Source organism: Oncorhynchus clarkii, chromosome 10 (assembly GCF_045791955.1).
Source record: "Oncorhynchus clarkii lewisi isolate Uvic-CL-2024 chromosome 10, UVic_Ocla_1.0, whole genome shotgun sequence".
In the NCBI taxonomy this organism is placed as follows: domain Eukaryota; kingdom Metazoa; phylum Chordata; class Actinopteri; order Salmoniformes; family Salmonidae; genus Oncorhynchus; species Oncorhynchus clarkii.
The window spans coordinates 6,965,738-6,980,136 of NC_092156.1; the positions used below are offsets into that span (position 1 = coordinate 6,965,738).

Genomic DNA, 14,399 nt, shown 5'->3' on the forward strand with positions numbered 1-14,399 from the left:
CTAGGCTACCCTGCCGCCCCGCTCCATAGAGTCGATGGATAAGTAAATGTCAGGTCACAGCCGAGGCGACAGTGGATGCCAGAGAGAGACGGTCATTAGTTAGCCCTCTGTAACACGGAACATCAGGCCATTACATATAATTAACTCTGTGCCTGGACGACAGGATGGAAACACCAGTCTATGACTGACTACCTCACAGAGAGGTCAACAGACACTGATGATGACTAACTACCTCACAGAGAGGATTGGCCTAGAGAGGTCAACAGACACTGATGATGACTAAATACCTCACAGAGAGGATTGGCCAAGAGAGGTCAACAGACACTGATGATGACAGACCTACTAGTCGGTGATAACCATCTGGCTGTGCTCTTATAGTATTTAAATTGATGCAGATGTGAGGTGGGTTGGTGGGGGTGTATGTGTGTTTGTGTGTGTGTGTGGGAGAGAGAGAGAGAGAGAGAGAGAGAGAGAGAGAGAGAGAGAGAGAGAGACAGAGAGAGAGACACAGAGAGAGAGACACAGAGACAGAGAGACAGAGAGAGAGAGACAGAGAGAGAGAGAGAGAGAGAGAGAGAGAGAGAGAGAGAGAGAGAGAGAGAGAGAGAGAGAGAGAGAGACAGTTCTTCATGATGCTCTCTGCGCTTTTAACAGACCTCTGAGACTATCACAGTGCAGGTGCATTTATACGGAGACTTGATTACACACAGGTGGATTGTATTTATCATCATTAGTCATTTAGGTCAACATTGGATCATTCAGAGATCCTCACTGAACTTCTGGAGAGAGTTTGCTGCACTGAAAGTAAAGGGGCTGAATAATTTTGCACGCCCAATTTTTCAGTTTTTGATTTGTTAAAAAAGTTTGAAATATCCAATAAATGTCGTTCCACTTCATGATTGTGTCCCACTTGTTGTTGATTCTTCACAAAATAATACAGTTTTATATCTTTATGTTTGAAGCCTGAAATGTGGCAAAAGGTCGCAAAGTTCAAGGGGGCCGAATACTTTCGCAAGGCACTGTATATATAGTGTATATATAGAGAGAGAGCTCTGAATGCAGAAGGAAGAACAGCAGTATTGTAAAGGTTTTTGTTGGTGGAAGGAGAGGAAGACCAAAGTGCAGTGTGGTACGTATCCATTACACTTTTCATCCAGATGAATACACCAACAAAAACAACACAACCATAACCAGTTCTGACAGGTGCAACAAACACGAACCAGAGAATAATCACCCACAACTAACAGTGGGAAAACAGGCTACCTAAGTATGGTTCTCAGTCAGAGACAACGATTGACAGCTGCCTCTGATTGGGAACCACACCAGGCCAAACACATAGAAATATAACACACAAGAACAAACCATAGAATGCCCACCCCAACTCACGCCCTGACCAAACTAAATTAGAGAGATAAAAAAGGAACTAAGGTCAGGACGTGACAAGTATGTCCTCAGGAACAGGCCCACTGAGAGAGTTTCTACCTCTCTATTCTACTCCTCAACATGACAAAAACAACCACTCCTCACCCAACGGTTTATCTCTTAGATTCTACCCCACTCTCTTGTTTTCCTGCCTCCCTCCCTTTGATATATTTAACCTTTATTTAACTAGTCAGTTAAGAACAAATTCTTATTTTCAATGACGGCCTAGGAACAGTGGGTTAACTGCCTTGTTCAGGAACATAACAACAGATTTGTACCTTGTCAGCTCAGGGATTTGAACTTGCAACCTTTAGGCTACCTGCCGCCCCTACACTCTAACCACTAGGCTACCTGCCCCCCCTACACTCTAACCACTAGGCTACCTGCCACCTCTACACTCTAACCACTAGACTACCTGCCCCCCCTACACTCTAACCACTAGGCTACCTGCCGCCCCTACACTCTAACCACTAGACTACCTGCCCCCCCTACACTCTAACCACTAGGCTACCTGCCGCCCCTACACTCTAACCACTAGACTACCTGCCGCCCCTACACTCTAACCACTAGGCTACCTACCCCCCCTACACTCTAACCACTAGGCTACCTGCCCCCCCTACACTCTAACCACTAGACTACCTGCCCCCCCTACACTCTAACCACTAGACTACCTGCCCCCCCTACACTCTAACCACTAGACTACCTGCCGCCCCTACACTCTAACCACTAGGCTACCTGCCGCCCCTACACTCTAACCACTAGACTACCTGCCCCCCCTACACTCTAACCACTAGGCTACCTAGCCCCCCTACACTCTAACCACTAGACTACCTGCCCCCCCTACACTCTAACCACTAGGCTACCTGCCCCCCATACACTCTAACCACTAGACTACCTGCCCCCCCTACACTCTAACCACTAGACTACCTGCCCCCCCTACACTCTAACCACTAGGCTACCTGCCACCCCTAAACTCTAACCACTAGACTACCTGCCCCCCCTACACTCTAACCACTAGGCTACCTGCCTCCCCTACACTCTAACCACTAGGCTACCTACCCCCCCTACACTCTAACCACTAGGCTACCTGCCCCCCCTACACTCTAACCACTAGACTACCTGCCCCCCCTACACTCTAACCACTAGACTACCGGCCCCCCCTACACTCTAACCACTAGACTACCTGCCCCCCCTACACTCTAACCACTAGGCTACCTGCCGCCCCTACACTCTAACCACTAGACTACCTGCCCCCCCTACACTCTAACCACTAGGCTACCTAGCCCCCCTACACTCTAACCACTAGACTACCTGCCCCCCCTACACTCTAACCACTAGGCTACCTGCCCCCCATACACTCTAACCACTAGACTACCTGCCCCCCCTACACTCTAACCACTAGACTACCTGCCCCCCCTACACTCTAACCACTAGGCTACCCTGCCGCCCCTACACTCTAACCACTAGACTACCTGCCCCCCTTACACTCTAACCACTAGGCTACCCTGACCCCCCTACACTCTAACCACTAGACTACCTACCACCCATACACTCTAACCACTAGACTACCTACCACCCATACACTCTAACCACTAGGCTACCCTGCCGCCCCTACACTCTAACCACTAGGCTACCTGCCCCCCCTACACTCTAACCACTAGGCTACCCTGCCCCCCCTACACTCTAACCACTAGACTACCTACCACCCATACACTCTAACCACTAGACTACCTACCACCCATACACTCTAACCACTAGGCTACCCTGCCGCCCCTACACTCTAACCACTAGGCTACCTGCCCCCCCTACACTCTAACCACTAGGCTACCTACCACCCATACACTCTAACAACTAGACTACCTACCACCCATACACTCTAACCACTAGGCTACCCTGCCGCCCCTACACTCTAACCACTAGGCTACCTACCACCCATACACTCTAACCACTAGGCTACCTACCCCCCCTACACTCTAACCACTAGGCTACCTGCCCCCCCTACACTCTAACCACTAGACTACCTGCCCCCCCTACACTCTAACCACTAGACTACCTGCCCCCCCTACACTCTAACCACTAGACTACCTGCCCCCCCTACACTCTAACCACTAGGCTACCTGCCGCCCCTACACTCTAACCACTAGACTACCTGCCCCCCCTACACTCTAACCACTAGGCTACCTAGCCCCCCTACACTCTAACCACTAGACTACCTGCCCCCCCTACACTCTAACCACTAGGCTACCTGCCCCCCATACACTCTAACCACTAGACTACCTGCCCCCCCTACACTCTAACCACTAGACTACCTGCCCCCCCTACACTCTAACCACTAGGCTACCTGCCGCCCCTAAACTCTAACCACTAGACTACCTGCCCCCCCTACACTCTAACCACTAGGCTACCTGCCTCCCCTACACTCTAACCACTAGGCTACCTACCCCCCCTACACTCTAACCACTAGGCTACCTGCCCCCCCTACACTCTAACCACTAGACTACCTGCCCCCCCTACACTCTAACCACTAGACTACCGGCCCCCCCTACACTCTAACCACTAGACTACCTGCCCCCCCTACACTCTAACCACTAGGCTACCTGCCGCCCCTACACTCTAACCACTAGACTACCTGCCCCCCTTACACTCTAACCACTAGGCTACCTAGCCCCCCTACACTCTAACCACTAGACTACCTGCCCCCCCTACACTCTAACCACTAGGCTACCTGCCCCCCATACACTCTAACCACTAGACTACCTGCCCCCCCTACACTCTAACCACTAGACTACCTGCCCCCCCTACACTCTAACCACTAGGCTACCCTGCCGCCCCTACACTCTAACCACTAGACTACCTGCCCCCCTTACACTCTAACCACTAGGCTACCCTGCCCCCCCCCTACACTCTAACCACTAGACTACCTACCACCCATACACTCTAACCACTAGACTACCTACCACCCATACACTCTAACCACTAGGCTACCCTGCCGCCCCTACACTCTAACCACTAGGCTACCTGCCCCCCCTACACTCTAACCACTAGACTACCTACCACCCATACACTCTAACCACTAGACTACCTACCACCCATACACTCTAACCACTAGGCTACCCTGCCGCCTCTACACTCTAACCACTAGGCTACCCTGCCCCCCCTACACTCTAACCACTAGACTACCTACCACCCATACACTCTAACCACTAGACTACCTACCACCCATACACTCTAACCACTAGGCTACCCTGCCGCCCCTACACTCTAACCACTAGGCTACCTGCCCCCCCTACACTCTAACCACTAGGCTACCTACCACCCATACACTCTAACAACTAGACTACCTACCACCCATACACTCTAACCACTAGGCTACCCTGCCGCCCCTACACTCTAACCACTAGGCTACCTACCACCCATACACTCTAACCACTAGACTACCTACCACCCATACACTCTAACCACTAGGCTACCCTGCCGCCCCTACACTCTAACCACTAGGCTACCATGCCGCCCCTACACTCTAACCACTAGGCTACCTACCACCCATACACTCTAACCACTAGGCTACCCTGCCGCCCCTACACTCTAACCACTAGACTACCTACCACCCATACACTCTAACCACTAGGCTACCCTGCCGCCCCTACACTCTAACCACTAGACTACCCTGCCGCCCCTACACTCTAACCACTAAGCTAACCTGCCGCCCCTACACTCTAACCACTAGGCTACCTACCACCCATACACTCTAACCACTAGGCTACCCTGCCGCCCCTACACTCTAACCACTAGGCTACCTACCGCCCCTACACTCTAACCACTAGGCTACCCTGCCGCCCCGCTCCATAGAGTCGATGGATAAGTAAATGTCAGGTCACAGCCGAGGCGACAGTGGATGCCAGAGAGAGACGGTCATTAGTTAGCCCTCTGTAACACGGAACATCAGGCCATTACATATAATTAACTCTGTGCCTGGACGACAGGATGGAAACACCAGTCTATGACTGACTACCTCACAGAGAGGTCAACAGACACTGATGATGACTAACTACCTCACAGAGAGGATTGGCCTAGAGAGGTCAACAGACACTGATGATGACTAAATACCTCACAGAGAGGATTGGCCAAGAGAGGTCAACAGACACTGATGATGACAGACCTACTAGTCGGTGATAACCATCTGGCTGTGCTCTTATAGTATTTAAATTGATGCAGATGTGAGGTGGGTTGGTGGGGGTGTATGTGTGTTTGTGTGTGTGGGAGAGAAAGAGAGAGAGAGAGAGAGAGAGAGAGAGAGAGAGAGAGAGAGAGAGACACAGAGAGAGAGACACAGAGAGAGAGACACAGAGAGACAGAGAGAGAGAGAGAGAGAGAGAGAGAGAGAGAGAGAGACAGAGCGAAAGAGAGAGGGAGTGAGAGAGATATGGTAGAGAGTGTGACTTACATCGGGTCTGTGTGTGCTCTCTCTCTGGTGATCACTCCTTCTTTCTCCATCAGCATCTGTCTGAAGGTGCCGACCTTCTGCCTGATCTCCTCCTCAGAGTACCTACAGGAGAGCACAGATCAAACCCACCCAGTCAGTGGGAGGATAGCAACAACACACTCAACACAGCAAATAATTCACACACACACACACGCGCACACACACACACACACACACACACACACACACACACACACACACACACACACACACACACACACACACACACACACACACACACACACACACACACACACACACACACACACACACACACACACACACACAACACACACACACACACACACACACACATCGTCTGTCCTTTCAGAGAGAGCAGCAAGGCTAATTGCCATCTGTCACAACAGGCGGTCGTGCGTACATAACACCATGTCATCTCCAAACGCCAGAGGAGAAACACTCAGACACACATTTCCAGCGTGGCAAGAAGGAGACGGTGGAAGGGTGTTCCCTCAGTACGGCTTCGTTGACACACAACACCCCAAATGGGGAAAGGACATTCAAAATGATTTGCTTCTCCATGAGTCCTTTCTTCAGGCTTTTTAAAATTGGATTTTATTTAACCTTTTTTTTAACTAGGCAAGTCAGTTAAGAACAAATTCTTATTTTACAATGACGACCTACAATGACGGCTCCTGTGTGTGTGTGTGTGTGTGTGTGTGTGTGTGTGTGTGTGTGTGTGTGTGTGTGTGTGTGTGTGTGTGTGTGTGTGTGTGTGTGTGTGTGTGTGTGTGTGTGTGTGCGTGCGTGTGTGTGTGTGTCTAGTTCTGCCCCTGAACAAGGCAGTTAACCCACCCACTGTTCCTAGTTCCTAGTCATTGAAAATAAGATTTTGTTCTTAAATAAAGGTAAAAAATAAACTGTGACTGAATGGAAGCCCTGTGGTACAACAACACAGAGTCCTCCTTTAGGCCCCTGTCTACATACCATGTCTTACTGTGACTGAATGGAAGCCCTGTGGTACAACAACACAGAGTCCTCCTTTAGGCCCCTGTCTACATACCATGTCTTACTGTGACTGAATGGAAGCCCTGTGGTACAACAACACAGAGTCCTCCTTTAGGCCCTTCTCTACATACCATGTCTTACTGTGACTGAATGGAAGCCCTGTGGTACAACAACACAGAGTCCTCCTTTAGGCCCCTCTTTACATACCATGTCTTACTGTGACTGAATGGAAGCCCTGTGGTACAACAACACAGAGTCCTCCTTTAGGCCCCTCTCTACATACCATGTCTTACTGTGACTGAATGGAAGCCCTGTGGTACAACAACACAGAGTCCTCCTTTAGGCCCCTCTCTACATACCATGTCTTACTGTGACTGAATGGAAGCCCTGTGGTACAACAATAAATTGCAAATTACTAAGTTAATAGGATCTCTGCGGTAAAAGTCATGTCAAAGTCAAATACATGTACAGTTGAAGTCGGAAGTTTACATACACTTAGGTTGGAGTCATTAAAACTTGTTTTTCAACCTCTCCACAAATTTCTTGTTAACAAACTATAGTTTTGGCAAGTCGGTAAGGACATCTACTTTGTGCATGACACAAGTCATTTTTCCAACAATTGTTTACAAGACACATTATTTCACTTATAATTCACTGTATCACAATTCCAGTGGGTCAGAAGTTTACATACACTAGGTTGACTGTGCCTTTAAACAGCTTGGAAAATTCTGGGAAAATGATGTCATGGCTTTAGAAGCTTCTGATGGGCTAATTGACATAATTTGAGTCAATTGGAGGTGTACCTGTGGTTGTATTTTTGCTTGACATGACGGGAAATCCCCCCAAAAATGAGCCATCGTTGCCCATCGAATGCATGTTTTGTAGCCATGTTCACTAGTGCAGTACTAGGTCAACTGTATCTAACTATATTTCTCAAGAGTAGCTTTGTAACAAACCTGGTCAGACATGAACACTGACAGCCGCTCCAGTGTCCACACACAGATCGGACAGTTCTGGACAGTGGGCATGACTGCCTGCCAGTTAGTTCTGTTGGAGCAATGCCAGAACAGAGCACTCAGTCTGAACAGAAACAGCCAGCGAGGAACTAGGAGGACAGGACACAACTCCAGGGAAACATTCATCGAGGAACTAGGAGGACAGGACACAACTCCAGGGAAACATTCAGCGAGGAACTAGGAGGACAGGACACAACTCCAGGGAAACATTCAGCGAGGAACTAGGAGGACAGGACACAACTCCAGGGAAACATCCAGCGAGGAACTAGGAGGACAGGACACAACTCCAGGAAACATTCTGCGAGGAACTAGGAGGACAGGACACAACTCCAGGAAACATTCAGAGAGGAACTAGGAGGACAGGACACAACTCCAGGGAAACATCCAGCGAGGAACTAGGAGGACAGGACACAACTCCAGGAAACATTCAGCGAGGAACTAATCCTCTATATATCCCAGACTAGCCCAGTGCTATCAGTCCTCTATATATCCCAGACTAGCCCGGTGCTATCAGTCCTCTATATATCCCAGACTAGCCCAGTGCTATCAGTCCTCTATATATCCCAGACTAGCCCAGTGCTATCAGTCCTGCATTTATCCCAGACTAGCCCAGAGCTATCAGTCCTCTATATATCCCAGACTAGCCCAGTGCTATCAGTCCTCTATATATCCCAGACTAGCCCAGTGCTATCAGTCCTCTATATATCCCAAACTAGCCCGGTGCTATCAGTCCTGCTTTTATCCCAGACTAGCCCAGTGCTATCAGTCCTCTATATATCCCAGACTAGCCCAGTGCTATCAGTCCTGCATTTATCCTAGACTAGCCCAGTGCTATCAGTCCTCTATATATCCCAGACTAGCCCAGTGCTATCAGTCCTCTATATATCCCAGACTAGCCCAGTGCTATCAGTCCTCTATATATCCCAGACTAGCCCGATGCTATCAGTCCTCTATATATCCCAGACTAGCCCAGTGCTATCAGTCTTCTACATATCCCAGACTAGCCCGGTGCTATCATTCCTGCATTTATCCCAGACTAGCCCAGTGCTATCAGTCCTCTATATATCCCAGACTAGCCCAGTGCTATCAGTCCTGCATTTATCCCAGACTAGCCCAGTGCTATCAGTCCTCTATATATCCCAGACTAGCCAAGTGCTATCAGTCCTCTATATATCCCAGACTAGCCAAGTGCTATCAGCCCTGTATATATCCCAGACTAGCCCGATGCTATCAGTCCTGCATTTATCCCAGACTAGCCTAGTGCTATCAGTCCTTTATATATCCCAGACTAGCCCAGTGCTATCAGTCCTCTATATATCCCAGACTATCCCAGTGCTATCAGTCCTCTATATATCCCAGACTAGCCCAGTGCTATCAGTCCTCTATATATCCCAGACTAGCCCGGTGCTATCAGTCCTCTATATATCCCAGACTAGCCCAGTGCTATCAGTCCTGCATTTATCCTAGACTAGCCCAGTGCTATCAGTCCTCTATATATCCCAGACTAGCCCAGTGCTATCAGTCCTCTATATATCCCAGACTAGCCCAGTGCTATCAGTCCTCTATATATCCCAGACTAGCCCAGTGCTATCAGTCCTGCATTCATCCCAGACTAGCCCAGTGCTATCAGTCCTCTATATATCCCAGACTAACCCTGTGCTATCAGTCCTGCATTTATCCCAGACTAGCCCGGTGCTATCAGTCCTTAATTTATCCAAGACTAGCCCAGTGCTATCAGTCCTCTATATATACCAGACTAGCCCAGTGCTATCAGTCCTCTATATATCCCAGACTAGCCCAGTGCTATCAGTCCTCTGTATATCCCAGACTAGCCCAGTGCTATCAGTCCTCTATATATCCCAGACTAGCCCGATGCTATCAGTCCTCTATATATCCCAGACTAGCCCAGTGCTATCAGTCTTCTACATATCCCAGACTAGCCCGGTGCTATCATTCCTGCATTTATCCCAGACTAGCCCAGTGCTATCAGTCCTCTATATATCCCAGACTAGCCCAGTGCTATCAGTCCTGCATTTATCCCAGACTAGCCCAGTGCTATCAGTCCTCTATATATCCCAGACTAGCCAAGTGCTATCAGTCCTCTATATATCCCAGACTAGCCAAGTGCTATCAGCCCTGTATATATCCCAGACTAGCCCGATGCTATCAGTCCTGCATTTATCCCAGACTAGCCTAGTGCTATCAGTCCTTTATATATCCCAGACTAGCCCAGTGCTATCAGTCCTCTATATATCCCAGACTATCCCAGTGCTATCAGTCCTCTATATATCCCAGACTAGCCCAGTGCTATCAGTCCTCTATATATCCCAGACTAGCCCGGTGCTATCAGTCCTCTATATATCCCAGACTAGCCCAGTGCTATCAGTCCTGCATTTATCCTAGACTAGCCCAGTGCTATCAGTCCTCTATATATCCCAGACTAGCCCAGTGCTATCAGTCCTCTATATATCCCAGACTAGCCCAGTGCTATCAGTCCTCTATATATCCCAGACTAGCCCAGTGCTATCAGTCCTGCATTCATCCCAGACTAGCCCAGTGCTATCAGTCCTCTATATATCCCAGACTAACCCTGTGCTATCAGTCCTGCATTTATCCCAGACTAGCCCGGTGCTATCAGTCCTTAATTTATCCAAGACTAGCCCAGTGCTATCAGTCCTCTATATATACCAGACTAGCCCAGTGCTATCAGTCCTCTATATATCCCAGACTAGCCCAGTGCTATCAGTCCTCTGTATATCCCAGACTAGCCCAGTGCTATCAGTCCTCTATATATCCCAGACTAGCCCAGTGCTATCAGTCCTCTATATATCCCAGACTAGCCCAGTGCTATCATTCCTCTATATATCCCAGACTAGCCCAGTGCTATCAGTCCTCTATATATCCCAGACTAGTCCAGCGCTATCAGTCCCCTATATATCCCAGACTAGCCCAGTGCTATCAGTCCTCTATATATCCCAGACTAGCCCAGTGCTATCAGTCCTCTATATATCCCAGACTAGCCCGATGCTATCAGTCCTCTATATATCCCAGACTAGCCCAGTGCTATCAGTCTTCTATATATCCCAGACTAGCCCGGTGCTATCATTCCTGCATTTATCCCAGACTAGCCCAGTGCTATCAGTCCTCTATATATCCCAGACTAGCCCAGTGCTATCAGTCCTGCATTTATCCCAGACTAGCCCAGTGCTATCAGTCCTCTATATATCCCAGACTAACCCTGTGCTATCAGTCCTGCATTTATCCCAGACTAGCCCGGTGCTATCAGTCCTTAATTTATCCAAGACTAGCCCAGTGCTATCAGTCCTCTATATATACCAGACTAGCCCAGTGCTATCAGTCCTCTATATATCCCAGACTAGCCCAGTGCTATCAGTCCTCTGTATATCCCAGACTAGCCCAGTGCTATCAGTCCTCTATATATCCCAGACTAGCCCAGTGCTATCAGTCCTCTATATATCCCAGACTAGCCCAGTGCTATCATTCCTCTATATATCCCAGACTAGCCCAGTGCTATCAGTCCTCTATATATCCCAGACTAGTCCAGCGCTATCAGTCCCCTATATATCCCAGACTAGCCCAGTGCTATCAGTCCTCTATATATCCCAGACTAGCCCAGTGCTATCATTCCTCTATATATCCCAGACTAGCCCAGTGCTATCAGTCCTCTATATATCCCAGACTAGTCCAGCGCTATCAGTCCCCTATATATCCCAGACTAGCCCAGTGCTATCAGTCCTCTATATATCCCAGACTAGCCCAGTGCTATCAGTCCTCTATATATCCCAGACTAGCCCAGTGCTATCAGTCCTCTATATATCCCAGACTAGCCCAGTGCTATCAGTCCTCTATATATCCCAGAATAGCCCAGTGCTATCAGTCCTCTATATATCCCAGACTAGCCCAGTGCTATCAGTCCTCTATATATCCCAGACTAGTCCAGCGCTATCAGTCCCCTATATATCCCAGACTAGCCCAGCGCTATCAGTCCTCTCTATATCCCAGACTAGCCCGGTGCTATCAGTCTTCTATATATCCCAGACTATCCCAGTGCTATCAGTCCTGCATTTATCCCAGACTAGCCCAGTGCTATCAGTCCTCTATATAATCCAGACTAGCCCAGTGCTATCAGTCCTCTATATATCCCAGACTAGCCCAGTGCTATCAGTCCTCTATATATCCCAGACTAGCCCAGTGCTATCAGTCCTCTATACATCCCAGACTAGTCCGATGCTATCAGTCCTGCTTTTATCCCAGACTAGCCCAGTGCTATCATTCCTCTATATATCCCAGACTAGCCCAGTGCTATCAGTCCTCTATATATCCCAGACTAGTCCAGCGCTATCAGTCCCCTATATATCCCAGACTAGCCCAGTGCTATCAGTCCTCTATATATCCCAGACTAGCCCAGTGCTATCATTCCTCTATATATCCCAGACTAGCCCAGTGCTATCAGTCCTCTATATATCCCAGACTAGTCCAGCGCTATCAGTCCCCTATATATCCCAGACTAGCCCAGTGCTATCAGTCCTCTATATATCCCAGACTAGCCCAGTGCTATCAGTCCTCTATATATCCCAGACTAGCCCAGTGCTATCAGTCCTCTATATATCCCAGACTAGCCCAGTGCTATCAGTCCTCTATATATCCCAGAATAGCCCAGTGCTATCAGTCCTCTATATATCCCAGACTAGCCCAGTGCTATCAGTCCTCTATATATCCCAGACTAGTCCAGCGCTATCAGTCCCCTATATATCCCAGACTAGCCCAGCGCTATCAGTCCTCTCTATATCCCAGACTAGCCCGGTGCTATCAGTCTTCTATATATCCCAGACTATCCCAGTGCTATCAGTCCTGCATTTATCCCAGACTAGCCCAGTGCTATCAGTCCTCTATATAATCCAGACTAGCCCAGTGCTATCAGTCCTCTATATATCCCAGACTAGCCCAGTGCTATCAGTCCTCTATATATCCCAGACTAGCCCAGTGCTATCAGTCCTCTATACATCCCAGACTAGTCCGATGCTATCAGTCCTGCTTTTATCCCAGACTAGCCCAGTGCTATCAGTCCTCTATATATCCCAGACTAGCCCAGCGCGTTTACGTTTGTGACAGCACACACTGTATTGCAGTCTTTCAGCCTAGCAGATCTGTCAACCACATCACACCACAACAGACGGGTGAAAAACTCAACTCACTTTATATTCAATAGCTTTCCATGCATGAGGCAAGCCACATCACCATATGTAATGTTACTGTACAGAATGCTTTACTGTAGACAAAAGACATGCACGTACACTGAACAAAAATATAAACCCAACATGCAACCATTTTGAATATGTTACTGAGATACAGTTCATAGAAGGAAATCAGTCAATTGAAATGAATAAATTAGGCCCCTAATCTATGGATTTCATATGACTGGGCAGTGGTGCAGGCCTTCCCCTTGGGAGCCAGATCCACCCACTGGGGAGCCAGGTCCAGACAATCAGAATGAGTTTTACCCCACAAAAAGGGCTTTATTGTGCACTGATCACACACCATGACAAAATGGCTGGTTTTAGGCGCTCTCCTTCCTTCACACTTCACTGTCCTGATGATAGCAGCCTGAGATGTGTTAACGCTTGAGACAGTCTGTTTATTGACAGCTAGTGTAAAAGATACACATGGGGGGTCAGAAGCAGAACCCAAAGCTAAAAGATCTCTGTTGAATGGATGGACATCGTGTACTGTCTCATCTTTCTCCTCCTCCCCATCCTCATTCCTTCTATTGATTCCTCTCCCAAGGTTTTAAGGCACAGCCTACAGTCACACGGCATGCCCTCCGTTATCCCTGATTGGTCTAGCCTGCAGGATGGTCTGAGGGGATTGGTTAACCCTTGGCAATGGGCATACACTTAACGGTGTGTGTAAATGACCATGGTTTTACAACAACACTGGGGTTGATGTTGATGGGCTGTGGGACTACAAGACCCCTGCAGCACCTGTGGATCTACTGACCAGACGATGTTTGTTGGAGATGACAGGCCTCTCTGCAGAGAAAGAAACAGTTGTGTAATTTATTTTCCCTGAACTCTCTTCTTTCCAGACACAAAGAGTGTGAGTTTTACACAACAAAACGAACTGACCAGGAGAGGGATTGAATGTCCACCCCTTTTGTATCTTTCTATCTCATCCTGTCTGTCTCCCTCTCTTTTTTCTTGTCTACTAACGTAAAGATTATAAGGTCTCTGGGATTTTTCAATAGTAACTTTAAGAAAGGACATTTCTAAACTTGAAGTGTATTTGAGGTTCAAAAAAGGAAGTTTGTCATTTCCACTTTCACGTCATGGGAAAAAAATTGTCCGTAAATCAGAATAAATTTAATAATTCACATTTCCTGTTGCTACAGGATTATTTTTCCTGCTTTAGCAAACTGGCTCAAATTAAGATTCTACATCTGTATGTGTTTGCGAAAATATCCCATGTGTATCGTTCTGTGTCCAATATGC

At 48.2% G+C, this 14,399-nt stretch overlaps 1 protein-coding gene across 1 annotated transcript in view; it reads right to left on the reverse strand.

Annotated features, from left to right (window-relative positions):
- The window catches only part of LOC139419403 (serine/arginine repetitive matrix protein 3-like), a 166,561-nt gene that overhangs the window by 68,725 nt on the left and 83,437 nt on the right, over positions 1–14,399 (reverse strand). The window contains exon 3 of the mRNA XM_071169350.1: positions 5,867–5,968. Coding sequence (XP_071025451.1) covers positions 5,867–5,968 — 102 coding nt within the window. The remainder of the gene's footprint in view (positions 1–5,866; positions 5,969–14,399) is intronic.